The 13,433-nt window shown below is 43.0% G+C and overlaps 2 protein-coding genes across 2 annotated transcripts; both read left to right on the top strand.

The window, feature by feature from the left end:
• Positions 1-5,012: 5,012 nt before the first annotated feature.
• LOC122359179 (olfactory receptor 52E8-like) lies at positions 5,013-8,438 on the top strand. The gene is made up of 2 exons (XM_043259437.1): positions 5,013-5,279; positions 7,462-8,438. The coding sequence occupies exons 1-2, from the start codon at positions 5,066-5,068 to the stop codon at positions 8,436-8,438; spliced, it is 1,191 nt and encodes a 396-aa protein (XP_043115372.1). The 5' UTR covers positions 5,013-5,065.
• Positions 8,439-10,475: 2,037 nt separating this feature from the next.
• Positions 10,476-11,495, top strand: LOC122359243 (olfactory receptor 1M1-like). The gene has a single exon (XM_043259548.1). It carries the CDS (start codon positions 10,515-10,517, stop codon positions 11,493-11,495), a length of 981 nt encoding a protein of 326 aa, XP_043115483.1. The 5' UTR covers positions 10,476-10,514.
• Positions 11,496-13,433: the final 1,938 nt, after the last annotated feature.

The following is a 13,433-nucleotide window of genomic DNA, read 5'->3' as shown; positions in this document are numbered from 1 at the left end:
GATTAAGATCACGTTCGCCTCCACCTGCCAGACGTCCTCAAGCTTCCCCGGCTTCTCCCTACCGTGCAGCCTTTTCTTCCGCTCCATCCGCAACAAAATGGACAATTCCGGCTTTGCGTCAAGCACTCGCAAACGCGAACATTCCGTTCTCCCGCCGCGCTAACAAAGCCGAGCTTCTCTCGCTGTACTCGACTTATCAAACAGGCGCAGCCGCCAAACATTTCTCCTCCAGCCAAAAGAAAGGAAACAACTAGAAGAAGCCGTAATTCTCCCAGGGGAAGACCGAGAAGTCAGCATCTGCACCGTATTAAGCCTCCGCCCACCAGGAGGCGGCAGAAGCTCCCAGCTACTGCTAGCAAAGCCCAGGACCCAAACACCAGCAGCTCTTCCTCCAGTTTCCAGCAAACAACCCACGCAGCAGGCACCACGGCTCCAGCCCCACAAGCCATCAGCCTAGCCTGTACCCACTCTGTTCATTGGATCAGTTGAACCCACACCAACAGTACTCTGCCCAAGTCTCTCCCGACCATGCCTGGCAACCAGCCCCCAATCCACTGTCCGTTATTTACCAGCCTCAAGTTTCTCCTATTCCTCCAGGACTTAACTCGTCCATTTCTGTTCCCACAGCCCAGCCAGCCATAGGTGCCAGCACAGGCACACAGATGCCTCCACTGACGATCCCAGCCGTACCACCTCCTATTCCTCCTCCCCTCCCTAATTTTCTGCTACCAGTCTGAACCCAGATTCAAGACCCCATCATCTTTACACACCTATTCTTCTTTACCTCCCTATCTTTTCCACTCTTTTCCCCTAGATCCCCTGCCATAGCCGCCGTGAGCTCCAACCCACCCCACAAGTAGCTCCCATGAGTTACCCCCGCCAACTCTCCCATCGCCCACCACCCTTTCTCAGTATCCACTGCTAACCTTCTTCCTATGCCCTCAAATGCCGCGACCTGACCCCACCCCGTCCCCAATTCCATCAAAGCACAGATCCTTGCAGAAATCCAGGATGCTGGCACCAGAAGCGGAACCCTATGCAACCCAGGTGCTTCTCTTTTCACAACTAATATTCCAGCGAACCATCCTTTAAGGTCCCTCCTCGAAGCCTCCCTCGACTCAATCCTACAAGCAGTTTCTCACAGAACCCTGCAATCTTACCTGACCGCTTGGAAATGCTTTAAATCTTTCCAGGCAAGGTATAACTCCAATTCCCTGATTTTTCCCTGCTATCCATCACTTCTTTCATCTCCTTTCTTAACACCTCAAAAAAAAAAAAAAAAAAAAAAAAAAAAAAAAAAAAAAAAAAAAACCCTGCAAGTCAGTTCTATTAAGGGCTACTTGAGTGGTATCCAATTTTTCCATGAACTCATCCACGGCATCGCCTCACCTCAAATAACCAATGCTCAGACTTCACTTTTTAATCAAGGGCATCCAAAGAAGGCATCCCTCCCGATCCGACTCAAGGATGCCCATCACCCTCGAAATTCTCTCAAAATGCATATCCACCCTCCGCAGAGGCTACTCTTCTATCCATACTGCTCGCACTCTCGATGCAATGTTCATTCTGGCCTTTTTCGGTTTCCTCAGATGTTCAGAATTTACAGTCAACTCCAGATTCGACCCAAATATTCACCCCACTATTTCCGACCTATCTATCGTAGACCACGAAACCGTATCCTTTTTCATCAAACAAAGTAAAACGGACCAGACCAAAAATGGGCATTTCATATATATTTTTAACCTCCAAACTCCTACTTTTCCCCTTTAAACACTTCTAGCTTTCCTCCAATACAGGAAATCCCAAACTAAAACTCCACTCGACCCTCTGTTCACAGATGATTCCAACCACCCCGTATCTCGATTCTGGTTCCAAAAGCACCTCAAATCAGTCCTATCTTACTGCGGAATCCATCAAAAAAAAAAAAAAAAAAAAAAAAAAAAAAAAAAAAAAATTTCTCCACACATTCCTTCAGAATAGGGGCAGCCACCACTGCAGCAGAGAAAGGTCTCTTCCAACAGCAAATCCAAACCCTCGGCCGCTGGTCTTCTAACGCATACAAAAGCTACATTCGTTCAGACCAATCACTCATCAAAAAAGCCCTCCAGACCCTAACCAGTCCCAACAGAACTCCAAACCTACCACCCCGCAGGATCACCCAAGGCACGGCATCACTCCTTCTACAACGGCCAGCTCTCGCTGTATACGACCAAATACAAAATCCGCCACCGCAGCGGCCCACCAAGCAGGAACATCGCACCCACCGCCCTGGGACGGCTCCCGCTATAAACAGCCATATTCAAAATCTGCCACCACAGTGGACATACCAAGCAGGAACATTGCACCCACCGCCCTGGTCAGCTCCCGCTATAGACGTTCGTATACAAAATCTGCCACAGGAGTGGCAATGCCAAGCAGGAGCATCGCATCCACCGCCGTGGACCGCTCCCGCAGCAAACGACCATATACAAAATTCGCCACTGCAGTGGCCAGCTCAAGCAGGAGCATCGCACCCACCGCCATGGACCACTCCCGCTATAGACGTTCGTATACAAAATCTGCCACAGGAGTGGCAATGCCAAGCAGGAGCATCGCATCCACCGCCGTGGACCGCTCCCGCAGCAAACGACCATATACAAAATTCGCCACTGCAGTGGCCAGCTCAAGCAGGAGCATCGCACCCACCGCCATGGACCACTCCCGCCGTAGATGACCCTATACAAACCTGCCACCGCAGTGGCCAACACAAGCAGGAGCACTGCACCCACCGCCGTGGACCGCTCCCGCCGTAGATGCTAATACACTCCCACCGCCTTAACAGCGGACCACTCTAGCTAGAGTACTGCACCCACCGCCATGGACCGCTCCCGCTGTTCACGACAGTATACAAAACCTGCCACCGCAGTGGCCAACACAGGCTGGAGCATTGCACCCACCGTCGTGGACCGCTCCCGCTGTAGATCATGGTATACAAACCTGCCACCGCAGTGGCCAACACAGGCAGGAGCATTGCACCCACCGCTGTGGACCGCTCCCTCCGTACACAATAGCACACAAAACCTGCCACCACAGTGGCCAACACAGGCAGGAGCATTGCACCCACCGCCGCGGACCGCTCCCGCTGTAGATGACGGTATACAAAACCTGCCACCGCAGTGGCCAACACAGGCAGGAGCATTGCACCCACCGCCGTGGACCGCTCCCCGCCGTAGATGGCGGCATAAAACCCGCCACCGCAGTGGCCAACACAGGCAGGAGCATTGCACCCACCGCTGTGGACCGCTCCCGCCGTAGATGATGGTATACAAACCCGCCACCGCAGTGGCCAACACAGGCAGGAGCATTGCACCCACGCCGTGGACCGCTCCGCCGTAGATGACGGTATACAAACTTGCCACCGCAGTGGCCAACGCAGGCAGGAGCATTGCACCCACCGCCGTGGTCCACTCCCGCCAGAGACGCACACTTGCACCCACTGCTTCTAGCAGCAGACCGCAAAGCCGGAGCTCTGCACCCACCGCCGTGGGCAGCTCCCGCCAGAGACGGTCATTCACACAAGCTGCTATTACAGTGGACTGCTCTAAGCCGGAGCCCTGCACCCACCGCCGTGGGACCGCTCCCGCTAGAGACGCACACTCGCACCCACTGCTTCTAGCAGCAGACCGCAAAAGTCGGAGCTTTGCACCCACCGCCGTGGACAGCTCCGCCAGCGACGGTCGTTCACACATGCTGCTATTACAGTGGACTGCTCTAAGCCGGAGCTCTGCACCCACCGCCGTGGACCGCTCCCGCTAGAGACGCACACTCGCACCCACTGCTTTTAGCAGCAGACCACAAAAGCCGAGCTTTGCACCCACCGCCGTGGACAGCTCCCCGCCAGCGACGGTCGTTCACACATGCTGTTATTACAGTGGACTGCTCTAGCCGGAGTACTGCACCCACCGCCGTGGACCACTCCCGCTAGAGACGCTCACACGCACCCACTGCCTTCAGCAGCAGACTGCAAGCAGGAGCATTGCACCCACCGCCGTGGACCGCTCCCGCTGTACATGACAACATACAAACCCGCCACCGCTGTGGCCAACACAGGCAGGAGCATTGCACCCACCGCCGTGGACCGCTCTCCCGCCGTATACGACAATATACAAACCCGCCACGCGGTGGCCAACACAGGTAGGAGCATTGCACCCACCGCCGTGGACCGCTCCGCTGTACACGACAATATACAAACCCGCCACCGCAGTGGCCAACACAGGCAGGAGCATTGCACCACCGCTGTGGACCGCTTCCACTGTAAATGACATTATACAAAACCTGCCACCGCAGTGGCCAACACAGGCAGGAGCATTGCACCCACCGCCGTGGACCGCTCCCGCCGTAGATGATGGTATACAAAACCCGCCACCGCAGTGGCCAACACAGGCAGGAGCATTGCACCCACCGCCGTGGACCGCTCCGCCGTAGATGATGGTATACAAAACTTGCCACCGCAGTGGCCAACACAGGCAGGAGCATTGCACCCACCGCCGTGGACCGCTCCGCCAGAGACGCACACTCGCACTCCACTGCTTCTAGCAGCAGACCGCAAAAGCCAGAGCTTTGCACCCACCGCCGTGGACAGCTCTCCGCCAGCGACGGTCGTTCACACATGCTGCTATTACAGTGGACTGCTCTAAGCCGAGCATTGCACCCACCGCCGTGGACCGCTCCGCTAGAGACGCTCACTCGCACCCACTGCTTCTAGCAGCAGACCGCAAAAGTCGGAGCTTTGCACCCACCGCCGTGGACAGCTCCCGCCAGCGACGGTCGTTCACACATGCTGCTATTACAGTGGACCGCTCTAAGCTGGAGCATTGCACCCACCGCCGTGGACCGCTCCCGCTAGAGACGCTCACATTCGCACCCACTGCTTTAGCAGCAGACCGCAAAGCCGGAGCTCTGCACCCACCGCCGTGGACAGCTCCCGCCAGAGACGGTCGTTCACACATGCTGCCATTACAGTGGACCGCTCTAAGCCGGAGCACTGCACCCACCGCCGTGGACCGCTCCCGCAAGAGACGCTCACATGCACCCACTGCTTTTAGCAGCAGACCGCAAAAAGCCGGAGCTCTGCACCCACCGCCTTGGACAGCTCCTGCCAGAGGCGGTCGTTCACATATGCTGCTGTTACAGTGGACCGCTCCGAAGCCGGAGCCCTGCACCCACCGCCGTGGACCGCTCCTGTAAGAGACGCCACTCGCACCCACTGCCTTTAGCAGCAGACCACAAAAGCCGGAGCTTTGCACCCACCGCCGTGGACAGCTCCCGCCGGAGACGGTCGTTCACATATGCTGCTAATACAGTGGACCGCTCTAGCCGAGTACTGCACCCACGCCGTGGACCACTCCCGCTAGAGAGCGCCACAACATTTTCATGCCCACTCTCCTACACCTACATAATATCATCCTAATACCATTCCAATTTCAACTAACATATCCATGCTCTTCCTCCTTTCTAGCTAAGCCAGTAGCTTTTTTGGGGGGCCGCTTACACGTGTTTTCGGCTGCTGTCTTAATTGGCTTTTTGGGGGGCACTCAGGGATCGGGTCGGACACCGAGTCCTGTCCGCTTTCACGGACAAGAGGAAAAACTCTGGACTCGGTAGTCCACCTAGTTCCGAGCCCTCTCCTGACAGCTCGCCAAACACGCTTACTTTTTACCGTTACTATGATTAATTATACGTAAGTGCGAACTCGTGAAATGATGTTTAGCTATAAACAAATTTCGGAGGAGCACGCACTGATAATTATGCGGCTGGCTTCTCGTTTCCTAATCACGCAATTATCCAACCAGAGCAAGAGAAGCCTACTATAAATTCGCACAAGCTTCTTACCTCGATATCTCGTTTCCGAGCATCCCTCCACCACCCCAATCTCCATTCCTCCTAGTTCTACTATCCCCTCTCGGGGGCACTCAGGGATCGGGTCGGACACGAGTCCTGTCGCTTTCACGGACAAGAGGAAAAACTCTGGACTCGGTAGTCCACCTAGTTCCGAGCCCTCTCCCTGACAGCTCGCCAAACACGCTTACTTTTTACCGTTACTATGATTAATTATACGTAAGTGCGAACTCGTGAAATGTTTTCAAGGTTTCATCCAGCCAAATGCTGTTAACTCTTATGTTTGTTCACAGAATTCATATCATTTTTTTTATAATGTATTACTGTTCGAACGTGCAATCTAATGATACATTTTCTCTGGTGGTGAGTGAACAGAAGTTCATAACCCGGATTTGTGACAAAGTGTAACTAATTACTGTACCTGAGTATCTTTACGGATACTTCTTAGTTTTACTGAGTATCAAATATATTAGCACTTTTTACTGTCCACTTTATTTTTGCTACAAAAGATGTGATGTTGCCAACTACAGGGCACTGAAAGTACTATATCTTGTGCGTTTAGCCTTTCTTTATGTATACATAATAAATATACACTGAACACATACACATTATGCAAACACAATTTTTTTTACTACGGCACTAGTGTATAAAATCCCAATCTAATCGCAATGGAAAACCTCAGCACAGCCCTGTACGTTCTACATTTACATTTATTCATTTAGCAGTTAGTCCAGCACAGTAAACATACCTACGGTTTTTTGTTTAATAAATTAGAATAGATAGATTAGGTAAGTGCTAGTATTAGTTGGTCAGGTACTGACGTAAAAGTCTTGACAAAAAAACATCTAAAGACTCAGGCACAGTCCAAGAAAAGGTGCATGAGAGTGAGTTTGGCATCTCTTTGGGATGGCACCACAAGGCATTGTTCACTTTCAGAATGAAAGCTTCTGGAGGGCACATATGTTTGAACTAGCGAGTTTAGGTTGGTGCAATGCTTGTTGGCAAACATCAGTACCTTGAATCTGACACGAGCAGCTATTGGTAGCCAGTGTAGCCTGATGAACAGAGCTTTGAGAAAGTTCCACAAACCATAACTCAACCTTGAATGCCTGAAGCACATTGGCACTACATGGTGGCATGCTATAAAATGTATTATATTAGTACCTCGATATAAACATCACTGTGATACACTCGTCTCTGTCTGTTACAGAAATGCACTATGAGTTGAACAGAAACTAGCAAGGTAAACATTGTTACAGACCAGTTAATAAAGCATCAATACAAACTAGTGTCAGAAATATGTACTGCAAAATTACATCACTGTTTTCTAAAAGCTCTCAAGAGATGAATCGGGAGAAATATTTAGATCAGTGAGATACACTGTGATCTTTGCTGCATGAGCAGTTCACGAGGGGTGAGAGCTACTAAAGCTTTAGCTTTATATACAGGTGATTCAAATGATATGTAGCAAAATTATTTATGTACAATTTTTAGACCTTGAAAATACTGGTTAAAAGTTTGAAATGACAATTTTGTGAATTTCTTGTAATTTATTATATATTAATTTCTATTTTGTGCAAATAACCATGAGTTCTTTAAATGCAAGTCTTTCGCAGAATATCTCTATTATTCATCCTGAATACTTTTTCATCCTGGGACTTTCAGGTATACCTGACAGCAATTATTATTACATATTCTTATTTATGATTTATTTTATTACTGTAATTGGGAACTCTTTAGTCCTTTTCATTATTGCTCTCGACCGGAACCTGCACAGTCCAAAGTACATTGGTGTGTTTAACTTGGCCTTGGCTGATATTGGTGAAACTAATGCACTGATTCCTAACATGATGAAGACTTTGTTATTTGACTCACGGTACATCTCCTACAATGCTTGTTTAGTGAACATGTTTTTTGTGTTCCTCTTCAGTTCCATGCAGAGTCTCACTCTTGTTGTTCTGGCATATGATCGTTTGATTGCAATTTGTTTGCCTTTAAGATATCATGTTATTGTGAACAAAAGCAATATGTGTTTTGTTTTGTCAGCAATATGGGTGTTTAATTCTGTTATTGTGGCATCAATGGTATCTTTGATCACCCAGATTTCATTCTGTAAATCCAATGTGATACTGAGTTATTTTTGTGATCATGGACCAGTGTATAGGTTGGCATGCAATGATAATTACATTAATAAGATTATGGGATTTCTGTATACAACTTTATACCTTATAGCACCGATGCTCGTCATAGGCCTGTCATATCTGGGAATTTTTTTTGTTGTAAGGAAAATAAGAACTTGGGAAGGGCGAATAAAAGCTCTAAAGACCTGTGTTTCTCACCTGTTGTTGGTAGCAATATATTTCCTCCCAATATTCTTCACATACCTTACTTCATTATTGCTTTATAGCACTCCCAATTCAAGGGTCATCAGCACATCTCTGGCTTATGCTGTTCCAGCAATGCTAAATCCCATCATTTATGTTTTGAATACAGCTGAAATCAAAGACATAATTAAAAAAGCGATTAGAAACAGATCTAAAATTGATAGAACTTCAAAATGACTGAAATGTATATGTATTATTATTTTCTTTTAATGATTAGGAATGAACCATTTGAAGATTGCAATTTTAGGACTCACAAAGATTTGTCTAAACATATACAAATAATGACAATAAACAATATTGTTTCATATCTTAAAGGCATATTTTGAAGAACCTCTTGAAGGAACATTCCAATAACTATCTTTCTTTGTATTTCATTTAAATTCTGATTAAAATATGGACATAAATGATATGCAATTGTACAGCAGTGGTATGCTATTTGCTTTTTTTTATTATTCATCGAGTTGTTTCAAATGTCTGTATTGTATTGCTTGTATTCTTACAAACTCCAACACAAAACAAACAAAAAAAAAAGGTCACTAGCAATTTGACTTTTTAGATTTTTACTCTCATCTTAAAAGTATTTTGCATTATGTTTGCAAAACCATTTGATAAAATGAAGGACTATGTAAAAAAAAAAAAAAAAAAAAATAAGTTTTTCCAAATATTTCTTTTTGAATATGTAATTCAGGTGTGTATTCGGATGATAGGATTTTGGACGGAGGTTTGCTAATATTGTTTGCTAAAATTGTTTATGTATTTGTTGTATTCCTGTTTTTTTTTGCTCAATTAAATCAATCTTGTAATCAAATTTTTCAGATTAGTGAAAAGAAAACATGCAAAAGACACTGTTAAGTGTTTCTTTTTATAGTGTTTATTTATCTGTATCAACCGATTTCAACTACAATACATATATTCTAAAATGTTTTTACATAGTACATTTACATAATAGTAACCAGAGTTAAAACCACACATAACATCTAAATACTGCATCTATTTGGTTTCTAGATACCCAATTTGTATGAAAAACAATAGGTTACATTTAATATAAATGTACACATACTTACATTCCTTTACTCCTTTAATACAATTAATGCATGTCTACATTAATAAACTAAATTTGATATAAATATCCCACATTTCTGCAACGATACCATGATGCAGTTTGTGTTACTGCGGTAAATCCATGGTAAACAATGTCTATTTGAAAAGCCTTCTGACTGTACCGTTCCACACAATGTTTTTCTGCTGATCTCACAGCGCTGTTTAGTGCTTGTGGCCCCCCTGTTTCTTCATATATCATTTTCTTGATTATTTATGATGAGAAAAATTAGATTCCAAAATTACTTCTGTAAAAACATTTGACTAATATGTCAAAAAAAATTACAACATAAAAAAACAAGAATTTGAAAATACTTTTATTAGGGCATATTTCATTTAAGTAATGCCTCATTTGGATATTTAAACCTAACATTTTGGAAAACTTGTAGTACAAAAAATGTTTTGAATTATCCATATACTAAATCAACTGGGTAAGTAAGGTGACAACTATTAGCCCTGCTGAAAAAAAACCCCAGCCAAAACCATCTGGTTGGCTGGTATTAGCTGGTTTAGGCTTTAGCTAGGCTGGTCAGGTTGGTTTCAGCTGTTCTCCCAGCCTGTTCAGGATGCTTTTAGCTGGTCTTCAAAGCCTGTCCAGTTAAGGCCGGTCTAAAACCAGCCTGCCTTGACTGGTTGATCACCTAAAAATGACAGCGCACCTTTGATATAATGATAACAGTTTTTACCCTCACACTCTCAGCGACATAACTGCCATGTCTTTCACTATCATCTAGTGCATCACATAATAGACTACATTAATCCCATTAATTATTACTGCAATATGATGGTCCACAAATAACAACACAGAGAGCAGTTGTAATTATTGGTTGCATACTGGTATATTTCTATAGAAACCTCATCATTTACCACAAGCTGAACGTTCTCAAGAGACGAAACAGAAGATATATAGGGATTTTAGTGACACAGATGGCTAATGATCAAAGAATAAAGAGAGAGAATAGGGTCATTTAATTTAAATCAGCTCAGACACATTTAGTGCACTGACTCTAAAACTTTAAAACTTTTAAAGGTATTTTTTACATATCTGAAAATATTTGTTAAAAGCATGTAACGACAATGTAAATTTCATATTTTGCATATGTCTTTGTGGTCATTTCTTTCCAGCTTGCTCAAAACATCAATCGCAAAGCTGCAATGAATTCTTTAAATGCAAGTTTTACCCAGAATATGTCCATTGTTCGTCCAGAATACTTTTTCATCATTGGACTTTCAGGTATACCGTACAGTAGTTACTACTATATTTTCTTATTTATTACGTATTTTATTACTATAATTGGGAATTCTGTAGTGCTTCTCATTATTGCTTTTGAAAGAAATCTGCACAGCCCAAAGTACATTGGTGTGTTTAACTTGGCCTTGGCTGATATTGGTGAAACTAATGCACTGATTCCTAACATGATGAAGACTTTTCTGTTCGACTCACGATACATCTCCTACAATGCTTGTTTAGTGAACATGTTTTTTGTGTTCCTCTTTAGTACTATGCAAAGTTTCACTCTTGTTGTTCTGGCATATGATCGTTTGATTGCAATTTGTTTGCCGTTAAGATATCATGCTCTTGTAAACAATGCGAATATGACTTTAATTCTTTCAGCAAACTGGGCATTTAATTCTTCTGTTATAGCCTTGATGGTGTCTTTGATCACCCGACTTTCATTCTGCGAGACCAATGAGATACAGAGTTATTTTTGTGATCACGGACCAGTGTATAGGATGGCATGTAATGACAATACGATTAATAGGTTTATGGGAATCATTATCACAACATTATACCTTGTAATACCAATGATCATTATAATCCTGTCATACCTGGGCATTTTTCTTGCTTTAAACAAAATTACAACTTGGGAAAGTCGTTTAAAAGCTCTGAAGACCTGTGTTTCTCATCTGCTATTAGTAGGGAGTTATTTCCTCCCCATATCCTGTGCATACATTGCTGCATTCATGCTTTCTCTTCCTCCCAATGCAAGGGTCATCTGTACGTCTTTGGCATATGCTGTTCCACCAATGTTAAATCCTATTATTTATGTCTTAAACACAGCTGAAATAAAAGATATTATGAGAAAATTGTTTAAAAACAAGTCTACACCATCTAGAGACAACATTTCAAAATGATTGTAATAACAGTTTTTTTCTTAACAAATAAAGGTTTAATTCAATTGATAAAAGCAGTTAATAATTACGAAAAATCTTATTGTATTATTATTTTATAATATGTATTTCAATTTGTAATCCAGGAGTCTATTCTGATGCATGCTGGTCTAATTTGCTGATATTTTCTGTCTATAATGATGTCTGATGTTTGAACCAAGTTTATTTTTTCTTATTTGCATTAATTCCAAATTCTGTTTATTGATAAACAGATTGTCTGCAATTGTCTGCAAATGAAAAAGTCTTTATTTCCACAAATATTAACTGTAATTTGTCTTATCATTTAAGGTAAAACCTCTCCATTAGAATTAATAAGTGTTGATTTCTATTTGATCACCTCATTAACATTTTGAAATTATACAGATATCTTATCAAAATATCTTTTATATATATATATATATATATATATATATATATATATATATATATATATATATATATATATATATATATATATATATATTTATCTATTGTTTGCTGTAGGGAACAGAGTTACAAGATGTATGTTCAGCAAGGCTAGTGTAGTCAGCATACTGTGATGAAAAAAAGACATATATGGGGCTACCTGCCATATAAGTAAATAGAGCAAAAAATATTAATCAGAAATATTATATTAATTCAAGGTCTCACAATAGCTGCTTAATGGACTATTAGTTGTGGCATTGTGTTAGCACAGTACCAAACCTCTATTGGATGGTGCAATTAAATAATATGAATATTGTTACATTATAAATTAATAATGCATGGTTCTGCACTAAACGTGGACAAGTTTGGGAAAGCCAGAGCCCTGCAAAAGCCACAGATTAAGCCTCTAGTGATTCAGCTATTAATATAGGTTAGCTCATTTAAAAAAAAAAAGTTTGGAGCATTTTTTTGTTCGTTATATATTAGCTTTTTACAGTAATGACCAAGCAGCCAGAGGTAGACAGTGAGCTGATCATGGCCTGCATTTGATTATTTAAGCCTTCTCAAATCATCACGACTTGGCTAAAATAAAATCTATAAAAATAAAACAGTTCAAGTATATAGATAGATGTGTGCTATATCTAAGTTTGTGTGGAGAGAAAAAACTAAAGCATGCATTGCCGGGCATTGAAGATCACTTGCATTTTTTTCAGTGGCTAAGCTATCATTTTTGCTCATAGATGTAAAACCTATATTTGTGTGCACTCACAATATCAACAAAACATGCTTTTTTAAAATAAAGAAAACACACATGATGCTCTTTCTGCTGTCTCATCTTGAACAGGTGTACTTTACAAAAATTAATATATGCAGCAGAGACCAATCAATCAAGCAATCAATCACTTTTATTTATATAGCGCTTTTAACAATACAGATTATATCAAAGCACTGAACAGTAAATAGGAGAATACAATGATAATGAGATTGAACAATTTTTTTATTAAATGCAGATACAGTGTGCGGTCTCTGTAATCAAATTGCTAAATGCTAGAAAGTAAGTGCCCCAACTAAGCAAGCCAGAGGCGACAGTGGCAAGGAACCAAAACCCCATCCATACAGAATAAAAGAAAAAGAAATCTTGGCAGAAACCAGGCTCAGTTGGGGCCAGTTCTCCTCTGGCTGGATGGTCAGCACTTAATTTCCAGTTCAATTTTAAATGCAGCTTTGTCAGTTTGTGTAAAGGCTGAGAAACAGAATGAGAAAGAAACAGACTAATATTAGCGTAAATGCCTTTTTTTTACGATGTAATGAGTACATGGTGTTTTATGAGGAGTTCCCAGTTCCGACTGATCTAATTAGTGCAGCATAACAATACTTTAACGGATTTGAATAATAGAAGCATATTAGTGTTATGTGTAGATGTGTCTTTAATCTAGATTTAAACTTACAGAGTGATTGTTCCAGAGTTTGGGTTTGAGTTTCCTAGATAGGAAAAAG

This window comes from Puntigrus tetrazona, chromosome 15 (assembly GCF_018831695.1).
Source record: "Puntigrus tetrazona isolate hp1 chromosome 15, ASM1883169v1, whole genome shotgun sequence".
NCBI lineage: Eukaryota > Metazoa > Chordata > Actinopteri > Cypriniformes > Cyprinidae > Puntigrus > Puntigrus tetrazona.
This window is presented reverse-complemented; position numbering and strand designations above follow the sequence as displayed.

What these genes read in the sequence shown, in the direction of transcription:
- LOC122359179 (XM_043259437.1), top strand. Translation starts at nt 5,066, where the DNA reads ATGCACCCACTGCTTTTAGCAGCAGACCGCAAAAAGCCGGAGCTCTGC. An exon ending in AGACCACAAAAGCCGGAGCT is followed by an intron (nt 5,280 to 7,461) that starts TTGCACCCACCG and finishes TTGTGCAAATAA; the next exon opens with CCATGAGTTCTTTAAATGCA.
- LOC122359243 (XM_043259548.1), top strand. Translation starts at nt 10,515, where the DNA reads ATGAATTCTTTAAATGCAAGTTTTACCCAGAATATGTCCATTGTTCGT.